This window comes from Chrysoperla carnea, chromosome 3, assembly GCF_905475395.1.
Source record: "Chrysoperla carnea chromosome 3, inChrCarn1.1, whole genome shotgun sequence".
Classification (NCBI taxonomy): domain Eukaryota; kingdom Metazoa; phylum Arthropoda; class Insecta; order Neuroptera; family Chrysopidae; genus Chrysoperla; species Chrysoperla carnea.
The window spans coordinates 93034121-93057159 of NC_058339.1; the positions used below are offsets into that span (position 1 = coordinate 93034121).

Genomic DNA, 23039 nt, shown 5'->3' on the forward strand with positions numbered 1-23039 from the left:
TCGTGGAATTTAAATTGGTATACTTTGATTTATTAAGTATAGTGATTTATTTATTTTAGTGTATTTTTAATTTATTAACTACTTGTTTATTTTTTGTTTATTGCTGGCGGGACACCCTCCTTAAGGTTCACAGGTTTTTTCGATATTAAATCATGAATACAAATTAAGCGAGTACAGACATCTGTTAGTGAATTCATCAAACCAATGGACATGTTCTTTTAAACACATGTCCAAGCTCCCTCGTTTTCAGGGGATTAACTAAGAAAGTTGTGGCAAAATGAAATATTACCGAAAATCAGAAATTAGAAATTTGGTTTTTTATATTCACCGATAGATAACTCTAAGCGCGTAATATGTTTTATTTTATGGTCTCATCACAGCGTGTATTTAATTATTAATTTATTTCTATAATATTTAATTGTGAAATAACGTCCCTGAAAACTTGATTACAAACTTGATTAAATATTTGCTTTAAATAAATTTAATACTATCACCTGTGTAAAAACTACATTTAAAGTTCATTGAAGCTAAAGAAGAATTAATGTGAATGATCTGAAAAAAGTTTTTCAGGTGTAAAAACAATTTTATTCTTAATCAAAACTATTTATTTCAGTTCTATATCAAAACTGAATAAATAAATTTTATAAGAAATGTTATTCTAATTTTTTTACCTCTAATTTATAAAAATTAAAGATTTTGTATAAATTAAAATTAAAATAACACTTTTTTTTTAATTTTCAGTGTTTTCAAAACCCAGTTTTAAAATAAGAAAGAACTATCAGAATTGGTCATCAAATTTTTTTCGGTGAGTATTACCAAAACATTTCAGACTTTCTGGTAACAAATTTCTTTCGATTTTTGATTTTCCTAACCTTTTTACCTATCAGGTATAACAAGTAATTCCTGATATAAATAGTAGTCCTGATATACATAGGTAAAAAGTAACAAGTAATTCCTGATAGGTAAAATTAAAAGAAAGTGTACATTGCGTGAGTAAAAAATCGAAAGAAGTTTGTTATCAGAAGGTCAGAAATTTTTTAATGTGAAATTGAAATAGTGAAATCTGTGGTAAACTCGTTGAACTAACATTAATTTCGACGATGTGCCATCTATGTCAAAACGGTTGAACTAACATATATTTTGCCGGGAGTGCCATCTATGTTAAAATTGTTGAACTAACATTTATTTCGCTGTGGTGCCATCTGTGTTGAACTTGTTGAACTATCAGGCATTACTAGTTAGTTCAACAAGTTCAACACAGATGGCACCACAGCGAAATAAATGTTAGTTCAACAATTTTAACATAGATGGCACTCCCGGCAAAAATATATGTTAGTTCAACCGTTTTGACATAGATGGCACATCGTCGAAATTAATGTTAGTTCAACGAGTTTACCATAGATGACACTACCATAGAAATTGATAACAACATCAATGTGTTTAACATATTCACCAACAGATGTCTGTACTCGTATAATTTGTATTCATGATAGAATGTATGACAAAGCATAAACATTAAAATTTGTGTGAGGTTATAAAACAGTTGGTCGGCAAATTTTATTGCAGTGTTTTTCATTTTGATTTATAACAAAAAAAAAAGTAAATTATTTTTTAAAATGTTCCGAAATCAATACGATAGTGATGTAACTGTATGGAGTCCTCAAGGACGTCTTCATCAAGTTGAATATGCCATGGAAGCGGTAAAATTAGGATCCGCAACTGTTGGTTTAAAAAACAAAACTCATGCTGTTTTAATTGCTTTAAAACGAGCATCTTCAGAACTCTCCGCTCATCAAAAGAAAATCATTCCAATTGATGTACACATGGGCATAACAATATCCGGTCTTACAGCAGATGCAAGAATTCTATCAAGATACATGCGATCCGAATGTCTGAACTACAAGTACGCTCATGATTCTTTGTTACCGATTGGTCGATTAATTACAATTTTGGGTAATAAAATGCAAGTGTGTACGCAACGATACGATCGACGTCCATATGGTGTAGGTCTTTTGGTTGCTGGCTACGATGAACGGGGCCCACACATCTATCAAACTTGTCCATCCGCCAATTATTTCGATTGTAAAGCTATGGCTGTGGGTGCGCGATCACAAAGTGCCCGAACATATTTAGAGAAACATTTAGATGAATTTAAAGATTGTGAAACGGAGGAATTAATCAAACATGGTTTACGAGCGTTACGTGACACGTTACCGAATGAAGTTGAACTTACAACGAAGAATGTTTCAATCGGTGTTGTTGGGAAAAGTACGGTCTTTAAGATATTGGATGAAGAAGCAACTGGTACTTATCTTCAATCGATTGAAGGCGAAGAAAAACGTCATTCTGGTGGTGATGAGGCAGCTCCAGCAGCGGAATCTGTTGATCCACCAGCTGGTGCTGATGCGGGGGATCCAACCCCAGCAGTAGCTATGGATACAGAATAATTGTTGTATCTTTTATAAAAGCTTACACTTTTGTGGAAGCTACTGCTGAACCTACAAATAAATTTTTACTGTGGCTACAATTCGTTTCAATTTATTTAAAAATATTTTAACGCCATGTTAATAAATTTTTGATACTTTTGTAACGTTTTGTAGCCACAGTGGATAAAAAAAATATGGAAAATTTTTTATTATAATTCATTTTTTCTTAATTTTATTTTGTAATCTTTACTTCTTTGTCAACAAAAATGTTTACAACTTAACAATAAAAGCTTCATATTCAACAAATCAGATTTTTATTTTTTTTTATCGGAAAAATCAACAATTTTCCACAATTTTTAGTAATCAGTAATCAGCATTGCCAAAGAAGCACTTGAGTAGAACCCCCAAGGAAAAAGAAGGGTGGGTCGACCTCGTCATACCTGGCGAAGAACCCTGGAGCAAGAAAATACTGAAGAAGGTAAATCCTGGTGAGAAGTCAAGTCTATGGCACAGAATCGAGTTCGTTGGCGAGCATTTGTTGAGGCCCTACGCCCCCCTCGGGATCATAGGATATAAATATAAATATATAAATTTTCAAGATCATTTGAAGATCAAAATAAAACAAAAACAAACATACAAGACTTAATTTTTATTTCCTAAGAGTTCTGCATGTTTAATCGTATAAACTTGTTCAGCTTCAGCAACATATTTATCAGCAATAACACCAATTTGTGCTGCAACTGAATGTTGAAGATCCTTTGAAATATTCTCCTGTTTTTTTATGTTCCGTAAATTTTTGTTTTGGACATCTTTGATCGCATCTCGACATTTTACAAACAATGTTTTTGCATTTTTGGCTAAATTTTCTCGATGTTCTTTTGTGATTCTGGAAAAAAGAAAATGAGTTACTATCAGAAGTTAAAGATAATAGAGATAATTTACAGTAAGTACAAGAAAATTGTATGTTATATCATAATAAATATCCTGATCAAACATATTGTATTGACTACTAAATCAGAAGTATGTCTTTTTTAAACCAATATTACAATTAATTTATAAAAGTAAAAGTAGCCATAAAACTAATTACTTTAAAGAATTTGATTTCTAAAATAAATATCTTAAATTTTCAGAAAAATATTTATAGCGTACGAAAAGAACATAGTTCCCACCGGGTATCCTACGACATCTCTTGTTTTTTTTTTTATTGATTTAGGATCGCAAACACGATCTATTTTTAAACCTTGACACGAAAATGCATGAATAAAAACTAATTAACAGGGAACTTACTTGGGTACTGGGATATAAATAGATGTTCCATCTTGTTGTGGATTTAAATTCATTCCAGACTTTTGTAGAGCTTGTATTACTGCAGGTATAGCTTGTGGAAATATAGCCATTTTTAAAATAACTGTTTTTGGATTGGTCCGTACAATTTGAGCCAATTCTTGTAATGTATGATCTTTTCCATCCAAATTAACATTTAATGAATCGATGGCACCTCAAATTAAATCAAATTTAATATTTTAAATAAAGACCAAAAAAGTTACAAAAATGAAGGTAAAACCAAAGAGTATAGGATAGAGAAGAATTAGCACTTCATATAAGAGCTAAATCGTAGTATACGAGTTTCGTTTTTCGAATACAGAATCCTAAACTCGCACTTGAAACGTATCTCAGAACACTCTCCAATAAATTACCTTTTTGCTTAGAGCCCTATCCAAACTGATGATCATCGCTTATTTTTTAGTTAATCCGGATACGGAACCCTAAACTTTCAATTAAAACGTAGCTAAGAACACCCTCCATTAAATTACTTTTCAAACGAAACAAAAGAATTCAAATCGGTTCATTCGTTTAGGCGCAACGATGCCACAGACCGACAGACAGACATAGCGGTCAAACTTATAACACCTCCTTTTTTTCCAAAATAATTACCTGTTGTAGATCTTAAAGATAAATTTTTAACATACTCTTCTTTCAAGTGATGAATACATTTTTGCATTTGATCTTCATAATGTGTAACATCGATAACTTCCGCTAATTCACTTAAATTCACTTCAACTTTTGTTTTACCTTTTTTCGATTTACCACGATCTTTCGATTTATATCGTAATTGATTTATTTGATTAATAAATTGATTATTATCATTTAATAATAAAGATGTGCTAGGAATAATTGTATTTATTGGAACTTTATTTTTAGATAGAGTAAATAATGTATTCGTATTTCTTGCTAAAATTATATTTATCGGTCTTAATAGAATTCTAGATTTATTAAACAAGGAACAATTCATTATTATTATTATTTATTTAGAGTGAATAATAAATTATGAAATTAAAAAAATTATATTTTTTATTATGTTGTGATTTCAAACTTAACCTAACTATTGCACATCTATTTTTGTAAATTATTATCATAGACATATACAAATATAGACTGCTCCAGACGCTAGTAATAGGGCTATATATGTAATTTCATGATGACGCTCGACACTGATTTTGTTTGTGTTTTCAAGCGGTATATCTGCGGTATAAATTAAATAAAGAGATGGACCCAGAATACTGCTTGGTGGTACACAAGATTGAATAGGAAACAGATCAGAGAATTCTTCTTGAATTTTGACTTGGCAGTATCTGCCTTCTAGGTATGATTTTAAAAGTCAGAAAACAGATAATTTTGAATTTGATGTTTTAATTTTACAGTAGGCCTAATCAAAGGCTTTGCTGACGCCAAGAAATAATTAAAAATAAACATAATTTAGTTGAAATATTTTTATTAAATATGTGTACAATGGTAAAGAAAGAGAGGTTATAATTAATAATAATTAATGATTAAGCTTCAACTTTGCCGGTGATGCTATTAAACAATCGATCTTTAATCATTTGAGCCATTAAACCATGGATTATTTCAATCGTAGTTTTACAACAATCTTTCGTTGCTTTCATTAATTTATCTTCAGTTCTTTTTTCATGTGGATCTGAACCACCTACCATGAATCCACCTCGTCCTAATTATTCATTTAAAAATATTTTATTAATTTCATTAAATCACAATCACCGTGGGGGCAGTTAAATCGGTTAGAAAGATGGAATTTTCACCAATTAACAGTACAAAAAATTCCACTCCTTATATCACAACTCCTCGAAAATGAAGGAAAAACAACCCTAAAAGTACTCCTTTTATTCTTTCATGTAATGTGTTGGTCACCACGGGGAATCCCCTTGCGAGTACAGGGAGTTCATAAAATTATATTAATAAAGTATTGTGTCGTTACAATTGTAACACGCTGAAATAAAACTCATGCACGTAGCGAATAAACATAATTTTATAAAATTGATTTACCTAAAACAACTTCTGATTGTTCCAATTTATCAGATAAATCAAATATTTGACCCGTTGTGTAATCAGCATTTGTTAATAGACTTGAAGAACTTAATGTATTCACCCAATATTTATTCCACAACGAATCCAATAATCTTCGATCCAATGATGATTTAAAATACGTTACTTCTAATGAATAATATTGTTTACAATGTACACCAAAATCTTCGATTTTATTTAATGGGATTGTTTGATATTCAGATGGTTCTTCATTCGCTGGTTTGTAACCCTTCAACCCCAAAAAAACCAACCTATAATTATTATCATACAAGATGGCGGGACGGAGAGGTGTCATCTTTAGCCACCATCTTGGAAAATGTATTTTATCAAATATCTCGTAAATCGTGCATCGTACAACAAAAATAGTAAGAATCATTTTTGTAGATAAAAACATTTTCTATAACTTTTATTCGAAACTTTTTTCTATATAATGCATTTTACAGAAAAAAGTTTCAAATCAAAGTTATAGAAAATGTTATTATCTACAAAAATGATTCTTACTTAAGATGGCGGCGAAAGATTGACTTAAGTTTACATTCGGGGATACCCTTGAGCTGCGAAGTATCAAATTTTAAAATAATTGATATAACATACCTTCGGATAAGTTCTAAAAGCACCAAGACAAACTTTACCAGCTGAAATGGTGCGTACTGGATCAATTACAATGGCCACAAATGGTTCTTGGAAATTTTGATTTAACATTTGAGTGCTAACGTCAATACCCGATAACCAACAACCATATCCAGGATGACTATGATACCATCCAATTGCATTTTCCAATCTTCCAACCTTTCAATTTATAAAATGAATGCTATTTTATTTCAATTACGCGATTCTGTACGGGTCTAGCTAGTGGAATAAAAAACATAAAACGATATAAATACCTGTTTAGCCGCCTCCATATACGCTGTCATATATTCGTAAGCTTGAGCTTGAGCATTCACGCGGGTTTCGGTGCCTTCAACTGGTAACGCAAATGAATCCATAACAATCATTGTATTACCATCAACTTTTCCTAACAATAATCCCATCACTTCTAAAGTACCCCCAGAACGTGCATGCATTACCATTTTTAATAAAGCTAACGCAGAAATACGAATATCTTTGAAAAAATGTGGACTGTAAACAAAAATAGATAAATTAAAAAAATTTTCAAATTTTCCTTGAATACATTTTTTTTTTTTTTTTTTTTTACTTACTCTTTCTCCCAAGGTTTGGCAGTAAGAATGTCCATTTGTTGTTTACGATCATATCGATAAATTTCATCAACAGCACTTATTGTTTCAATATTATTCACTAATTCCCAAGTTTTCTGAGCAATCAAGTTTTGTTCAGCACTACTACTGCTCGTACCGGCCATTTTTCACTAAAACAATTTGGTTAGATTTATGAAGTGAGTTATTAAAAATTTTGGGAATTGGGAAATTAAATATAGAGTAGACAATTAATAAATAATAAAATTACTTAATAATTATTTAAATATCAAAGAATGTACCTATTTATCTATTATTTAAAACTGTCAAACTGTCAAAAACTTTATTATAAAGGCTGGTTCTCATTAGGGACTTACAGTAAATGTAATATACTTTAATATTCTGTTTATATTGTCAATGGAGGTTATAAAGAAGGAGAACGATCGCTATAGAAAATATTGTCCCAAAAAATGGACAAAATAAGTGAGACGTTGGGATCGCTAAGTTGTCTCATTAAAAGTGGGCTGTTGTGCGCTAATTTCAAATGATCTATCAACGTTTAATATACGTGTATATAATATCATTCAAAGGAAAAAAAAGGCAAATAAATTATTATTAATTATTATTATTATTTATTAATTAATAAATTATAATTTATCTATACTACTTTATAAATTTGAATGGTACTAACTTCATCTACTTGTACTCATAAACAGCTAACTTCGCAGATACTACTTACCGACGACAGCGTGGCTGGTGGCTGAAAAATGAACTATAAATTCTACAAATTTTCAGGGACAGACGCGCTAATGCTTTAGCGCGAAGCGATCGTTCTCCTTCTCTCTAATCTCCATGATTTGACGGTTGCTTGTCACCTGCCCCTAACGAAAGTAATATTTACCATTCGGAACTATTCATAAATTGTTATTCCACCGGTAGATTTCTATCAAAATTCTAAAAACACTATATTGTGTTTGATTGCGAAATCGAACCCAGAAGGTTGAATATTTATAGAAGGTTGCATTTAAGTTAAACCCGTTAATTTACTTGAAGTAAGTTAAAGTTTTAAGTAAACGATTAAAGAGGTGATTAGAGTTTAAACCTTAAAAGTAGAATGTTTATGTGTAATTTTTTAGTGAAATGCCATTAAAAGTGTTAAGAGGTTATAAACATTAAAACGGGAACTTAAATTAAATTTTAAAAGTTCAAGATGTATGACGAAGAAGGTAATTTATATTACAATTATTATTATTTGTAGAAAAATACGGTTGTTCTAGAAGTCACTTTGCATGAAACGTGATCAAGACTTTTACGTATTTGTATGCACAGAAAAAATTTTCGAAGAGAGTTGCCTCTAAAATTTCAAAAGTATAAACAAATAGAACAAATATCTTTTAAATTTTATGACCTATTTTATGCAAGTATCTTATACTTCTCCATCTTAATAAGAAATTGGCTGTTTTTGAGAAGCTTACAATTGCAAAAATTTGACATTTAGCGGATTATATTTGCTGAGAATTAATTTTACCAGTTAAATTATCCGAGGAAATGTTACTTAATTCATATTTAGGGTGGGTGCCGCCATCGCAGGAATGAAAAAAGAAAGTAATTATAGAATCGTTTTTGTGTCTGTCTGTCTGTCAGACTTTCGGCATTCTATTACCATCATCCTCCCTGAAACATCTTTGGTGTTCGCCACGCAAGCCAAATACAGATCAACTTTTGCTATAAGGTCAATGTTATTAAGATTTTTTAAACTTAATATGGTTTATAATATTTACAAAACATAAGTTTAGTTATTCTTCTCACAAGCAGTATGTTAGGAATGTTTCTTTATAAATCGAATTTAAACATTGTATTTATCCCTCCTCGTAGCATCCAAAATTAATTAAGTCAGTTAATTGTTATCTTATTGAATAAAATTAAAATTACAGAAGATGTGTATGATGAGGGTGCAGGCGAAGAAATCAGTTCCGAGTTGTGGCAAGAAGCCTGTTGGATTGTTATCAACGCTTATTTTGATGAAAAAGGTTTAGTACGACAACAATTGGACAGTTTTGATGAATTTATTCAAATGTCTGTTCAAAGAATTGTTGAAGATTCACCACAAATTGAATTGCAAGCAGAAGCTCAACATACCAGCGGAGAAATGGAGAATCCTGTAAATATTACCATTTATCAATTTTTGGTGGGATTAGTGCAAATAATATTAAAATTTATTTTTTTATAGCCACGATATTTATTAAAATTCGAACAAATCTATTTATCGAAACCGACACATTGGGAAAAAGATGGTGCACCTTCACCTATGATGCCAAATGAAGCGCGTTTAAGAAATTTAACATATTCAGCGCCTTTGTACGTGGACATTACCAAAACTATTGTCAAAGAAGGCGAAGAACCGATCGTTACGCAACATCAAAAAACTTTTATTGGTAAAATTCCTATAATGTTACGATCGAGTTTTTGCTTGTTAAGTAAATTAACGGATCGTGATTTAACTGAATTGAATGAATGTCCGTTGGATCCAGGCGGTTATTTTATTATTAATGGTTCTGAAAAAGTATTAATTGCACAAGAAAAAATGGCTACAAATACAGTTTATGTGTTTTCAATGAAAGATGGAAAATATGCTTTTAAATCAGAAATTCGATCTTGTTTGGAACATAGGTAAGCGAATTATTTCAATTTTCATGTCTGGCCTCGACAAAATTCTTTAGCTTTATCCGATTTTAATAGTGCTTTCTACGAGACGTCTTTGGGTGACAGGTCGTTCTCAAGGAAGGCACAGAGGACTCATGGTCTAGGTGCTAGGGATACACAACTTGTTTTATTAAAGTTTGAAGGTCAAAAGCTTTTATGAAAAACCTTTTTAAAGGGTGGCCTAGACAGTTCTTTCACAGATTAACCAGGTTACAACGAAAAGACTGAATTATTTTTAAAGATAATATTTGTTTTTTTCAGTTCAAGACCCACGTCCACATTGTGGGTGAACATGATGGCACGTGGTGGTCAATCGATAAAGAAAGCCGCTATTGGTCAACGTATAATTGCAATTTTGCCATACATCAAACAGGAAATTCCTATAATGATTGTATTCCGAGCGTTGGGTTTTGTAGCTGATCGTGATATACTCGAACATATCATTTATGATTTTGACGATCCCGAAATGATGGAAATGGTTAAACCGTCTTTAGATGAAGCGTTCGTAATACAAGAGCAAAATGTTGCGTTAAATTTTATTGGGGCGAGAGGTGCAAGACCTGGTGTTACAAAAGAAAAACGTATTAAATATGCAAGAGAAATTTTACAAAAGGAAATGTTACCACATGTTGGTGTTTCTGATTTTTGTGAGACTAAAAAGGCATATTTCTTAGGGTAAGTTAGCATTACAAAATTTTTGTATTGTTTATATTAAAAAAATTACCCCCTGTCCTCCCCTAAAACATCTTTGGCGGCGGGTTAGACCGATTGTTGCAATGGAGACGTTTTCGTCACTCAAGAAAATATTTTTTTAGACAATTATAGATCAATTTTTGTTATAATGTCAAGGTTACTAAACAGAAGTTTAATTATTCCTCTCACAAGCAGTATGTTAGGAATGTTTCTTTATAAATCGAAAATCTGAAACTACATTTAATTGTTGTAAGAAAACTTCGAAAATATAAACGTTTTAAAACAGTTATTTTATTTACCAGTTATATGGTTCATCGATTATTATTGGCAGCGTTGGGTCGTCGAGAATTAGATGATCGGGATCATTATGGCAACAAACGTTTAGATTTGGCTGGACCTCTATTAGCTTTTCTATTTCGTGGTTTATTTAAAAATTTAATGAAAGAAGTTCGAATGTACGCACAGAAGTTTATCGATCGTGGCAAAGATTTCAATCTTGATTTAGCAATCAAAACAAAAATGATAACTGATGGATTACGGTATTCATTGGCTACTGGAAATTGGGGCGATCAAAAGAAAGCTCATCAAGCTCGTGCTGGTGTATCTCAAGTATTGAATCGTTTAACATTTGCATCAACTCTATCACATTTACGACGTGTTAATTCACCAATTGGCCGTGATGGTAAATTAGCCAAGCCACGTCAATTACATAACACGTTGTGGGGTATGATATGTCCAGCTGAAACACCGGAAGGTGCTGCTGTAGGTCTTGTAAAAAATTTAGCTTTAATGGCTTATATTTCTGTTGGTTCACAACCGTCACCAATTCTTGAGTTCTTGGAAGAATGGTCTATGGAAAATCTTGAAGAAATTGCACCATCTGCAATTGCTGATGCTACGAAAATTTTTGTAAATGGATGTTGGGTAAGTTTTTCTTTTGTTTGTTTGTTTGTTTGTTTTTTTTTTTTTTTTAATTATCAAAATTGATTATTTGTGATTATAGGTTGGCATTCATAGAGATCCCGAACAATTAATGGCAACGTTACGTAAATTACGACGTCAAATGGACATTATCGTATCTGAAGTATCAATGATTCGTGATATTCGTGACAGAGAGATTCGTATCTACACAGATGCTGGACGAATATCTAGACCGCTGATCATTGTGGAGAATGGAAGTCTATTGTTGAAGAAGTCACACATTGACATGTTAAAAGATCGTGAATACAACAATTATGGATGGCAAGGATTAGTTGGATCTGGTGTAGTCGAATATATCGATACGTTAGAAGAGGAAACTACTATGATCGCTATTTCACCGGATGATCTACGAAATTCAAAGGAGTACGCGTATTGTAGTACTTATACGCATTGTGAAATTCATCCAGCTATGATTCTTGGAATTTGTGCATCAATTATACCATTCCCTGATCATAACCAAAGTCCTAGGAATACTTATCAAGTACGTATATTTATAGCTGTTTATTTACAGGATGTCACAGAAATGTTTTTACAGCGCTTTAAAAGCTAAAGTTTAGATAAAGTTGTAATTTTGAAGTGATTTTTAATCTTTAAACATTTTTCGGTACATGACAGTACAATCCTTTACAAAGAATTCAAACCCTAGGTCGTTTTTCTAAACCAGAGGTTCTCAAATTTATTTCGTCTATCGCCCACTTCGAGAATCAATTATTTTTCGGTGTACCTAAAGCGTGTTCCCTCCGTTTAAGATGTGCTATTTACGTCCCACTGCTTCTCCGCCGGTATTTCTTCCAGGATTGATGAATCCAAGGTTTCGGATCAAGAACCCACTGCATCATTCCCTTTAACGCTTGGGTAGCCCAATACCCAGGTCAGTCTGATTGTGTTATTCGGTACCAGATGATTCAGTTCCTCAAAGCATTCATAGACTATCCTCGCTTAGAATTATGACGCCTTTAGGGCTCGACCTTTTTCAGTTAAAATCGATCGACGTCAAATATTTTCTGCAATGAAATCTATTCAATGAATAAAGACTCCTTATGGGACAAACTGTTCTCTCTCAATCACTACAAACTGACCAAACCTATATTTTCAGAGTGCTATGGGTAAACAAGCTATGGGTGTATATATCACAAATTTCCACGTACGGATGGACACGTTGGCTCACGTACTATATTATCCACATAAACCACTGGTAACAACAAGATCCATGGAATATTTACGGTTCAGAGAGTTACCAGCTGGAATTAATAGTATTGTAGCAATTTTATGTTACACTGGATACAATCAAGAAGATTCTGTTATTTTGAATGCATCTGCTGTGGAGCGAGGATTTTTCAGGTAAATAAAACCCCCTAATATAAACAGAGTATTTAAATAGTTAATTGATTTTGTTGTTTGTGTGTTTAGATCAGTATTTTACCGTTCATATAAAGATTCCGAATCAAAACGAATCGGTGAACAAGAAGAACAATTTGAGAAACCAACACGACAAACATGTCAAGGCATGCGTCATGCATTGTACGATAAACTAGACGATGATGGTATCATTTCACCAGGTGTTCGTGTATCCGGTGATGATGTGGTTATTGGTAAAACAATGACATTACCTGAGAATGAAGATGAACTGGAAGGAACAACAAAACGTTATACAAAACGTGATGCGTCAACATTCTTACGTAATAGTGAAACAGGGGTTGTAGATCAAGTCATGTTGACCTTGAATTCTGAAGGTTATAAGTTTTGTAAGATTCGTGTACGATCGGTGCGTATACCACAAATTGGTGATAAGTTTGCATCAAGGCATGGACAAAAAGGAACGTGTGGAATTCAGTATAGGCAAGAGGTCAGTTTTTTTTAATAAATTCTACTTCCGTTTCGACCGTTTTCGTTTCTCTTTTAACAACTCACTTATATTTTCAGGATATGCCGTTTACATGCGAAGGTTTAACACCGGATATTATAATTAATCCTCACGCTATCCCATCTCGTATGACAATTGGCCATTTAATTGAATGTATTCAAGGGAAAGTATCATCGAATAAAGGGGAAATTGGTGATGCTACACCTTTTAACGATGCCGTCAACGTACAAAAAATCTCAACTTTATTACAAGAATACGGTTATCAATTACGAGGTAACGAAGTCATGTACAATGGACACACTGGTCGTAAAATTAATGCCCAAGTATTCTTTGGACCAACCTATTATCAACGTTTGAAGCACATGGTGGATGATAAAATCCATTCAAGAGCACGTGGACCTCTTCAGATTTTAGTACGTCAACCGAGTGAAGGTCGTGCCCGTGATGGTGGTCTACGTTTCGGTGAAATGGAACGAGATTGTCAAATTTCTCATGGTGCGGCTCAATTCCTTCGAGAACGTTTATTTGAAGTATCTGATCCGTATCGAATACATGTTTGTAATTTTTGTGGTTTGATTGCCATTGCAAATTTACGAAATAATACATTTGAGTGTAAAGGATGCAAAAATAAAACACAAATCAGTCAAGTACGATTACCATATGCAGCCAAATTATTGTTTCAAGAACTGATGTCAATGAATATTGCTCCGAGATTAATGGTCATTTAATTTAAAGGATGTTTCGGCATCCTTGTTAACATTGCACTGAATTACCCCCCCCCTCACTCCGTTGTCAGCGATTGGAGACGCTAGGTTAACTTTTGCTAGATCGATAAAATAAATAAAAAACTCACGCTGTGGGAGCAAAATTTTATTAAATGGATCATTGAATCCTTTGCTCCTTTACTTTTTTTGGTAGGAACGTGATTGCAATGCAATAGACATAAAATTACTTGGATTAGGTAGGATTCATATTTTATAATAATCTATTTTATTAAATAATTATCAAATTAATTTTATTTTGTAACAATTATTAAAAATAAATCGTTTTATTTCAATATGCGTTTGTTTTTGACTTAATCCCATCTTATCGTTATTCATCGATGGTAAGTAACCTGGTAGTCTTATTATTATCGGCCTTTAAAAGTGGTAAATACAAGTATTGCCATCTGTTAATGTAAATTGGAACTACTGAAAACGGGTCCACTTACTGTTTTAATAAGTACGAATTATTATCGTCAGTTGGCGTTGTTAAAACTCCCACTTATTGATAATTCAAGTTTTTTTGAAGGTATATTGCGAACTGTTTCGTCATATGTGAGGGAATTAAACAAATTATCAGAAGTCTTAGGCGGTAATGTAGGTAAAAACAAAAGTTTTTATGGCCAATAGCTCGTTTTATTAAAAAAAATACCTTAAACAGAAGAGTTTGATAGAGGACATCACGCTCTTTCACCTAAAAGGTAAGAGATAGAATAACACTTTAAATTAGAAAGTTGATTCTCATAAAAAATGTAACTTTTTTTATTTAAAAATATATCATTATTGCATTTAATCTAAAGAAAATACTCTGGCTATAGAAAAAAAGAACAATAAAAGCCATTCGTCTGTAGAAACCGATAAATAGAAATTTTTGTAATCGCCTTGACACGAAATGGTGTGTACTTAATCAAACAAATAACTCAGCTTAACTCATGTTATGTAAAGCACAGGTATTTGTTAGCATGCTATATGTTATCAGTTATTTACCCACTGATATGATAATAGAATATGGCTGACTCTTCATATCTGTCATTTCTAATTTTAAAATTAGTGACTATGATTTTGTATTATGGAATGTAGAGGTAAGGAACACAATCTCCATGTTAATAAAGTGACAAGATATTTCTTTCGATTATGATTAATGATAGACTAAACTTTTCTCGTAGGGGAAGGCCCGCTAATGCTTTAGCGCCTAGCGATCGTTCTCCTTCTCTCTAACCTCCATGATATACATACTAAAAGTAATTCCCTAACCTCACTTTTAATAAAACACATGATAATGATAAATAAACAACTATATCCATAATGACTGCTAAATAAGTTTATTTATCCAGTTCTGTCAAAATCAATCCTGGGAGCTTAGAATAAAAAGCTAAGCTAAGTTTAGCTTTTTACGATGTGACGCTGCTAAATTATTTTCCAGATGGCAGCACGGTCTAAACTGACTACGAAAACTAATATGACGCTCAAACTCAGCGACAAGCGTCAGCATGAAAAGACACCTTTAGAGATCCAGATGAAAACTGTTAAAAGTTTTCATCGAGAAACTTTTTTTACCCCAATATATAGCCTGTTTACTTACGTTTTGCACATGTAGATTTTTTTGAACTTCGAATTCCTGTATAATTAACTTTAATGTAATGACCTTACAGTCACTCATTTAGGAAAAATTTTTTTACCAGCGTCAATTAATCACTTTCACAGCAATTAATTCTGTGTCCGAACATTAATTAAACCGATAATGCTCATCAAAAAGTATTCATTTTTTTTAAAGCTATTCAAGTCATTAGTTATAACTCTGAATGCACTTTAATTTTTTTGTTTTTCCGGGTCGAATTTCTTAAAAAAAAATGGTGCTTATTCTAAAATTGATTACGATTTTTATTATGATTAAAAATGTGAAAAACGATAATATTTTATTTATTTCACCAACGCCTTCGTACAGTCACAGTGTTGTTTACTTTCCAATCATACGTGAGCTCTCGTTACGTGGTCACAAAGTGGTAACAATTATACCAGACTTGATTAACGATCCAAAATTAATAAATATCACAGAAATTAATATTCATGATGGCGCTTACGAAATTCGAAGACCACAAATAGCGAAATTGGTCGAAGATATAACAAATAATGCACCGGAAATGAGTTTGATTGAATGGTTAGATAATTTTTCATGTAGTCTTTTAGATTGGATGTTTCAACATCCCGATGTTCAAAATATAATTCAAAATCCAAAATTATATAATTTTGATCTTATAATTACTGAATGGTTAACTTATCAATCGACGGTCGCTTTTGCTGAGTTATATAATTGTTCTTTAATTGGAATTTCATCTTATAGGTTAGTTTTTGAAATAAATATCACGATACTCGAAATAAAATTTTATACATATTAAGAAATTCTATTTAAAAAGTATAATTAAACAAGCGAAAACAAACAATTGACTGAGAAGTTGTTGAAATACCATGTTTTGACAATGTTGATTACGCAATCATTTGTTTTTGTACTTTATGTAAGTAAAGAAAGATAGCCACTCTTACACACAAAGTGATTTGTATCGCCAGTTGCCGAGTTGCAACTCGCAGTTATCAATAATAATTTAAATAGAATTTTAACGTAAAATTTTATTTCTAGTATCGTGGTATTTATTTCAATAAATAACTCGAAGTAAACAAAAATTCATTCTTATAGGTTATTTTTATCTGGCTACGATGCTATAGGTAATCCAACACATCCAGTTTATTTCCCAAATTTATGGTCTAAATTTATCAATCCAACAAGCTTTTGGGAACGTTTAAAAAGTGTTAAAAGCTCAATTGATTATAGACATTATTACAAACATCATATGTTTCCCAAACAGGAAGCATTCGTAGAGAAATATTTTGGAAATAAAATATCCAGAAGTCTGAGACAAATTGAGAATGATGTGAGCATTGTGTTAACAAATACAAATCCTATATTGCATGGAGCGTATCCAAAAGCATTAAATTTAATTGAATTTGGAGGTATACATGAACAAGAATTGAAACCTTTACCAGAAGTAAGAGTTTTTGCCAATATAATTTTGTACCTAGTGTCCAAATAGTTAAACAGCTTCATTTTTTTCCAACAGAATTTAAAATTGTTTTTAAACAATGCCAAAAATGGTTTTATTTACTTTAGTCTTGGATCAAACGTAAAAAGTTATTTTTTGGATGAAACAACGATTGCTACAATCCTTAAAGTATTCAAAAGTTTACCTTATAGAGTTTTATGGAAATTTGATTCTAAGGAATTGTCTGATAAACCTGATAACGTTTTCATTTCAAAATGGGTTCCACAACAAACAGTATTAGGTACGTTTTCAGATACGTTAATAAAACATTTTGGGTAAAATTGTTTACTGCTTCTATTGGTATAAAAAAAAGGATGCTAAGTTTTTTAGGAGTATAACTTTAAAAAATATAATAATATCGATGATATCTTTTCTCTAGAACACAAAAATATTAAACTATTTATGACGCAAGGGGGTCTGCAATCAACAGAAGAAGCTATTCGTGCTCAAGTGCCTTTAATAATTATACCATTTGGTAGCGATCAATTTCAAAATGCCGGTCGACTTCAACAACTTGGTATTGGAAAATGTTTATCACGATCTGAATTAACTGAACAAGTTTTAAACGACACGATTTATGAAGTGATAAATAACGATGGGTAAGATGCTACTCCATTTTGTTCCTGACAGATTTTATGATCAATGCATTTTTTTTTCTTTAATTTCCAGTTATAAAAAAAATGTTATTGAAATTTCGAATATTTTATGGGATCAACCAACAAAACCCTTGGATCGTGCTATATGGTGGATTGAATATGTGATTCGACATAAAGGTGCTAAATTTTTAAGAAATCCCGCATTAGATGCTCCATGGTATCAAGTTGAATTGTTTGATATCTATTTTTGTATTTTTTTTATTTTTATTTTAGTTATTGTAATTATTTTCATTATTTCTAAAAGAATAATTTATTTTATTAGATTTAAAATCTTTAGCTCAAAACGTTCTAAAATTAAAAGTAATTAAATGATAATAATTTTTGATTAAAGATTCTCGTTTTCAAAAATTTATGTACACCTAATCGTAAAAAGTAAACGATTTGACGCTGCTGAAGATTTTTTTTCATCCAGATGGCAGAACGCCCTAAACTGACTTGTATCATAGAAAAGTATATGTTATTTTTACTATCAGCATTAATTTTTAGAGTATTGGATAAATAAATTTATAATATATATTTTTGAATGTCCTAATAAAACGAGAATAAAGGTTTAATTTAAAATAATTTTCTTTTCAATTGATTGCCATTTCCAAAGAATTTTTTTGAACAATTAATAATCATATTGAACACCCATTATGGGTATCTTATTAAAAATGAGGTTATGGATTAATAAACTTTTTTGTTGCTCCTTATTTTACAATTTGACGCTGGACAGAGCTCTATTTTTTCAGTTAGGTGGATTTCTAATTTAACAATCAAACCCAGCGTCAAGCGTCATCATGAAATTACATCTTTACACTTCTTACACACTCTCTAGCCAGTACGCGAGCTATATCGTCCATGATTGACTATACACACCTGCAGTCTATAGTTAATATAGGTCTGTGTATGTGACACGTGCTCAAGTCAATAAACATGGTTAGTTACAAAACATTAAACCTTTATGACCACGTGATTACTGTCATGAGCAAGAAAAAGCATCTAAAATACACTTAGAACCGGTATTTTAAATAAATTTTAATATTTCTTTCAGGTATTTCTTATCAAAAAAATTGATCTTATTATAAAAACTTAAAATATTTTTTTAAAAAATTATGTCATTGAATGAAAATGAAATAATATTTAAAATTATAAAATGATAAATACGTCAAAGATAATTAACTAATTGTTCCATGATATGATAATTGACTATTTAGGTATAACCTTGATTTTAAAACCAGAAAGAATCATATTATACTTACAATACATGTGAAAAAGTGTATATTCAAACATTTTAAATGCAATTTTGAATAAATAATTACTTTACTTTACACTTGACTAAAATTTTATCTATGCTTGACAAGTATTAGTAGTGGAATATTGATGATATCAAGTTAAAAATATTAAATATGTAATATTAATACTACGTATGTCGTATAGGACAAGAAATATTGTTATCTAAAATAAATTTGATACAATCTTTTTTTTTTAAATTAAAAATAATTATCATTTTGAACAATTTACAATGATTATAATAGTATTTAATTAACAGTGGACTTAATAATAAATTCAGTCGTGTTTAATTAATGTTAGTTTTTTTTTTATACTTTATTTATTAACTTGTAAGTTTATATATATTTTTTTTTATTAACTCATGGCTTTCGGTTTTGGTAGTCCTTAAGTAGTTAAATTGTTTTTTAACTAAAAATAAAAGTTATTTTGTAAATAATTAATTTTTTTTTTCTCAAAATAAAAGTTTTAATTATTGTGTTGAAATAGTGTTTGTTTTAATAAAACTATTTTATTGAATTTTATAAAAACACGTTTTAATTCATTGCCATAACTGTGATTTTCTTCCGTTTTGGAGGTGTGTGTGTTTTGCTCTGTATTTTTAAGGACGTATGATTACCAACCCGTTTTTGTTATGCGGAAATAATATGTAAATTTTAAATGGAAAAAATTGAAAAATTTTTATGAAATTTTTGAAAATTTAGATAATAATTATTTTCTTGTAAAAGTTTCAAGTATAGTTATCGATATTATTTTTGAGAAATTTCGATTTATATTTTCCATTTAGTCGTATGTTTAAAAAACGAAAAGGGATATCAAGCTGAAATCTTTATAGCGTGCGTATTACGTAAAAAGTGAGGTCGAATTCGTATGAGCAACATAGGTCAATTGGGTCTTGAGTCCATAGGATCCATCTTGTATAGAAATAGAACAAAAATTTAAATGTAAAAAATGTTCCTTAAATATAATAAACAACTTTTATTTAAAACATTTTATCGTTAACGTCATTGATTAGCCGTGAGCAGCGTTGCCAACTCTACCAATTTTTAGGTAGATCTACCAACTGTTAGTGTCTTTAGAATAGAAAGTTGGTAGATTACCAACTTTGAGTAACTCAAAGTATCTAGATCTAAGATAAGATCTACCAACTTTTAAGCAGAATTTGTTGAAAACTACCAACTTTTTAAATCATATCTACCACCTAGACAGATTTTGGGTTGGCAACGCTGCCCGTGAGGGCGCGATTTAGGTTAGAACAGTCATGTTATATATACACGGCTGTAGCTATCTAAGAGTGGCTATCTTTCATTACTTACATGATATTTCAATTTGATCTATACATGGTATTTCAACAATTAACTCAGACAATTGTGTGTTTAGACTTGTTAATTTTTTAATCTGCTTAACCGATAAAAACAATTTTTAACTTAAACAAATGGAAATATTTCAATCGATTTTGAATGGTTTCAGAAATGGTTTAAATTATGCTTACGTAATTAAATGACTCTTTAATTGTGCGTATTAATAGTTTTTTTTATGAAAACATATTATTTGTTTAAAACGCTTGATCATCATATCAATTAGTTATTAATAGCAGAATATTGCGTGCTACAAGATTAAATTATAATTATTTATTTATTTGTTATAGAACATAATTCAAAATGGAAGCTTTATCAGAAATTTTACAACCATATAAAGATGTGGTCGGATTGGTCGCATCGGTTTTAACAATTGGACAATTTTTTTCTGGTGTATTAATTTGTAAAGAAATTTACGATGCTAAAAGTACACAAGGAAAATCAGCCATGCCATTTATTGGTGGTACAGTATTGTAAGTTATTTTAGAATTTAATTACGACTTTTAACTGAAAAAACCATGGGAATCTTAATGAAAACGTTTTAGTATTTATTATTATATAACAGGTAGCACCACATATGTCGAATCTAAATAGAGGGTATTAGTAGAAAATTTATAAGAAATAAACAAGTTTTAATTTTGTATAAATTCTATTTATATTTTCATTAAATTAATAAATTTAATTTGTTAATAATAATATTTGTTGAAATAAAAATAAATTGTTAACACATGTGTTTTGGATTCGATACTGGTGGCGTTACTACGAGCAGTTTTGTAAACTAACTTGTACATCAATAAGAAGGGAACATATGTTCCTAACCTAATTCATTTTATATAGAGTTTTAACAGACTTGTATGTATATTTATATGACTGTGCCTCCTATACAGTCTATATTTATTAAGTCTATTGGTAGATCTATGATTGGCTTTCGTACTTGTATTATAAAAATGTCATTGAGCAGTAATTGTTTTGTGTGAAGGATGTAATGAATTTAGTAATTAAGATTAATAGATATCTTCTTATTAATTAATTAAATGATTACTTTTCAATTTATTACATAATTTGTTTTGAAATAGTTTTAATATTTGCTTTTACTACTGAAATATACAGGGTGTTAGGAAATAAGTATGGAGGGTAGAGGTAAGGAGGGCCATCTTAAATAGAGCTTAAAGTAAAAAAGAAATGTAAGACGTTTATTACAATGCTTTATATAATACTGTTTTATACACTAAAATGGTCCTCCTTACCTCTACACTTCATAAAAATAAGCTAAAAATATATCTATATGAATTGAGGGGGGGGGGTAATTTGGGGGTAAGTTTCGGAGGGAGGTATTTTTAACCCCCGCAAGAAAAAAGAAGGAGTGTTATAAGTTTGACCGATATTTGTGTGTGTATTCGTTAAGAAGGTAATTTAATGGAGAGTGTTGTTAGATATGTTTCAAATGCGAGTTTAGGGTTCCATACCCGAAATTTCACTTGTTAAGCTAAGTATAAATTCATGGAATTTTATTTTCTGTGACGCCACCGCCAGGGATGCCAAAAGGGGAACCCCCTTGCGAGTAATGCTAGTCTTTTAAAGTATGATTACTAAACCAAATATTTTTGTATTGTTACAGAGGTATTATTATGTTACAATATTCATTAATATTGGACGATATAAATATGTTACGTGTAAATATTGCTGGAATTCTATTAAATATTTTTTATATGACATGTTTTTATTTATATTGTGAAAATAAAAAAAAAGATGTTATCAAACCATTGTTAATTGGATTGGGAATTGCTACAGCAGTTTATTTTTATATTAAAATTGAAGATCCACAGTTAATTGAGTATCGATTAGGTCTATTTGTTACAATTGCATTGATGGGTTTGATTGCTAGTCCATTATTTAACGTTGTAAGTATGATATTAACATATATTTAAAACTTTTTTCAAATAAAAAAACTACATCTATGCAGTAGTTGATAGTTGATAACTTCTGATTAATGTTCATAGATGGCGTTTGATATAACAGTTTTATCGCTATGTGTGTCTGTGTGTCTGTCTGTGGCATCGTAGAGCCTAAACGGATGAACCTATTTAGATTTTTTTGTTTCATTTGAAAGGTAATCTAATTGAGAGTGCTCTTAGATACTTTTCAAGTACGAACTTAGGGTTCCATACCCCATAAATTTGTCGGGGGTTTCTTAAATTTTGTAATTTACTATTTAATTTGTTTTTCAGGCTGAAATTATTAAAAAACGAAATGCTGAAACAATGCCTATGCCTATCATATTCTCTGGAACAGTTGTCACAATAATGTGGACTCTTTATGGAATTATTCTTAAAAACGAATTCATGCTTGTAAGTATATAAATTTATTTTTGTTTGTTTTATTTGAATAAAAGTAATTTTAATTTTGTTTTTCCAGTTCCAAAATATGATTGGTATAGTTTTGAGTGCATTGCAAATTTTATTGTATATTTTCTTTCGTGGTGGCGTAAAAGAAGATAAGAAAAAAGAATAAATAGATTAAATTTTGAACGTAAATCTAAATGCATTTTTTTTATTGTAAATATAATAATTATTTTTTTAAGTTAATAAAAATAGCTAAATTTTTATCTCCTAATTCCTTTTTAGTCTAAAAATGGTATATGATTAATTTTAGGTTAAGA

General features: G+C 30.7%; 6 protein-coding genes across 11 annotated transcripts; 4 read left to right on the forward strand and 2 right to left on the reverse strand.

The window, feature by feature from the left end:
• The first annotated feature begins 1500 nt into the window (after positions 1–1500).
• Positions 1501–2732, forward strand: LOC123296833 (proteasome subunit alpha type-1). The gene has a single exon (XM_044878501.1). It carries the CDS (start codon positions 1617–1619, stop codon positions 2445–2447), a length of 831 nt encoding a protein of 276 aa, XP_044734436.1. The 5' UTR covers positions 1501–1616; the 3' UTR covers positions 2448–2732.
• LOC123296368 (ribosome-recycling factor, mitochondrial) lies at positions 2707–4719 on the reverse strand. Its single transcript, XM_044877830.1, has 3 exons — positions 4362–4719; positions 3714–3924; positions 2707–3312 (listed from the first exon to the last, which is right to left on the reverse strand). Exons 1-3 carry the CDS (start codon positions 4717–4719, stop codon positions 3069–3071), a joined length of 813 nt encoding a protein of 270 aa, XP_044733765.1. The 3' UTR covers positions 2707–3068.
• A 463-nt stretch (positions 4720–5182) lies between these two features.
• Positions 5183–7357, reverse strand: LOC123296831 (COP9 signalosome complex subunit 5). Its single transcript, XM_044878497.1, has 6 exons — positions 7303–7357; positions 7007–7173; positions 6692–6926; positions 6402–6596; positions 5769–6036; positions 5183–5433 (listed from the first exon to the last, which is right to left on the reverse strand). The coding sequence occupies exons 2-6, from the start codon at positions 7165–7167 to the stop codon at positions 5258–5260; spliced, it is 1035 nt and encodes a 344-aa protein (XP_044734432.1). The 5' UTR covers positions 7168–7173; positions 7303–7357; the 3' UTR covers positions 5183–5257.
• A 621-nt stretch (positions 7358–7978) lies between these two features.
• LOC123296821 (DNA-directed RNA polymerase II subunit RPB2) lies at positions 7979–14063 on the forward strand. Of its 3 annotated transcripts, XM_044878486.1 has the most exons (10): positions 8008–8052; positions 8137–8226; positions 8935–9161; positions 9231–9670; positions 9965–10378; positions 10699–11320; positions 11400–11858; positions 12474–12718; positions 12788–13223; positions 13301–14063. In XM_044878486.1, the coding sequence occupies exons 2-10, from the start codon at positions 8211–8213 to the stop codon at positions 13967–13969; spliced, it is 3528 nt and encodes a 1175-aa protein (XP_044734421.1). In that variant the 5' UTR covers positions 8008–8052; positions 8137–8210; the 3' UTR covers positions 13970–14063. The 3 variants fall into 3 exon arrangements, with proteins under 3 accessions (XP_044734420.1, XP_044734422.1, XP_044734421.1); XM_044878485.1 differs by having other exon boundaries at positions 7979–8226; XM_044878487.1 differs by having other exon boundaries at positions 7979–8226; positions 8938–9161.
• A 3084-nt stretch (positions 14064–17147) lies between these two features.
• LOC123296369 (UDP-glucuronosyltransferase 1A5-like) lies at positions 17148–18061 on the forward strand. The gene is made up of 3 exons (XM_044877831.1): positions 17148–17338; positions 17477–17696; positions 17767–18061. The coding sequence occupies exons 2-3, from the start codon at positions 17500–17502 to the stop codon at positions 18059–18061; spliced, it is 492 nt and encodes a 163-aa protein (XP_044733766.1). The 5' UTR covers positions 17148–17338; positions 17477–17499.
• Positions 18062–18735: 674 nt separating this feature from the next.
• On the forward strand, positions 18736–22917 carry LOC123296836 (sugar transporter SWEET1). 4 transcript variants are annotated; one of them, XM_044878510.1, is made up of 5 exons: positions 18736–18754; positions 20671–20853; positions 21999–22281; positions 22609–22728; positions 22796–22917. In XM_044878510.1, exons 2-5 carry the CDS (start codon positions 20684–20686, stop codon positions 22889–22891), a joined length of 669 nt encoding a protein of 222 aa, XP_044734445.1. In that variant the 5' UTR covers positions 18736–18754; positions 20671–20683; the 3' UTR covers positions 22892–22917. The 4 variants fall into 4 exon arrangements, with proteins under 4 accessions (XP_044734445.1, XP_044734441.1, XP_044734442.1 ...); XM_044878506.1 differs by lacking the exon at positions 18736–18754 and adding an exon at positions 19114–19354; XM_044878507.1 differs by lacking the exon at positions 18736–18754 and adding an exon at positions 19114–19320.
• Positions 22918–23039: the final 122 nt, after the last annotated feature.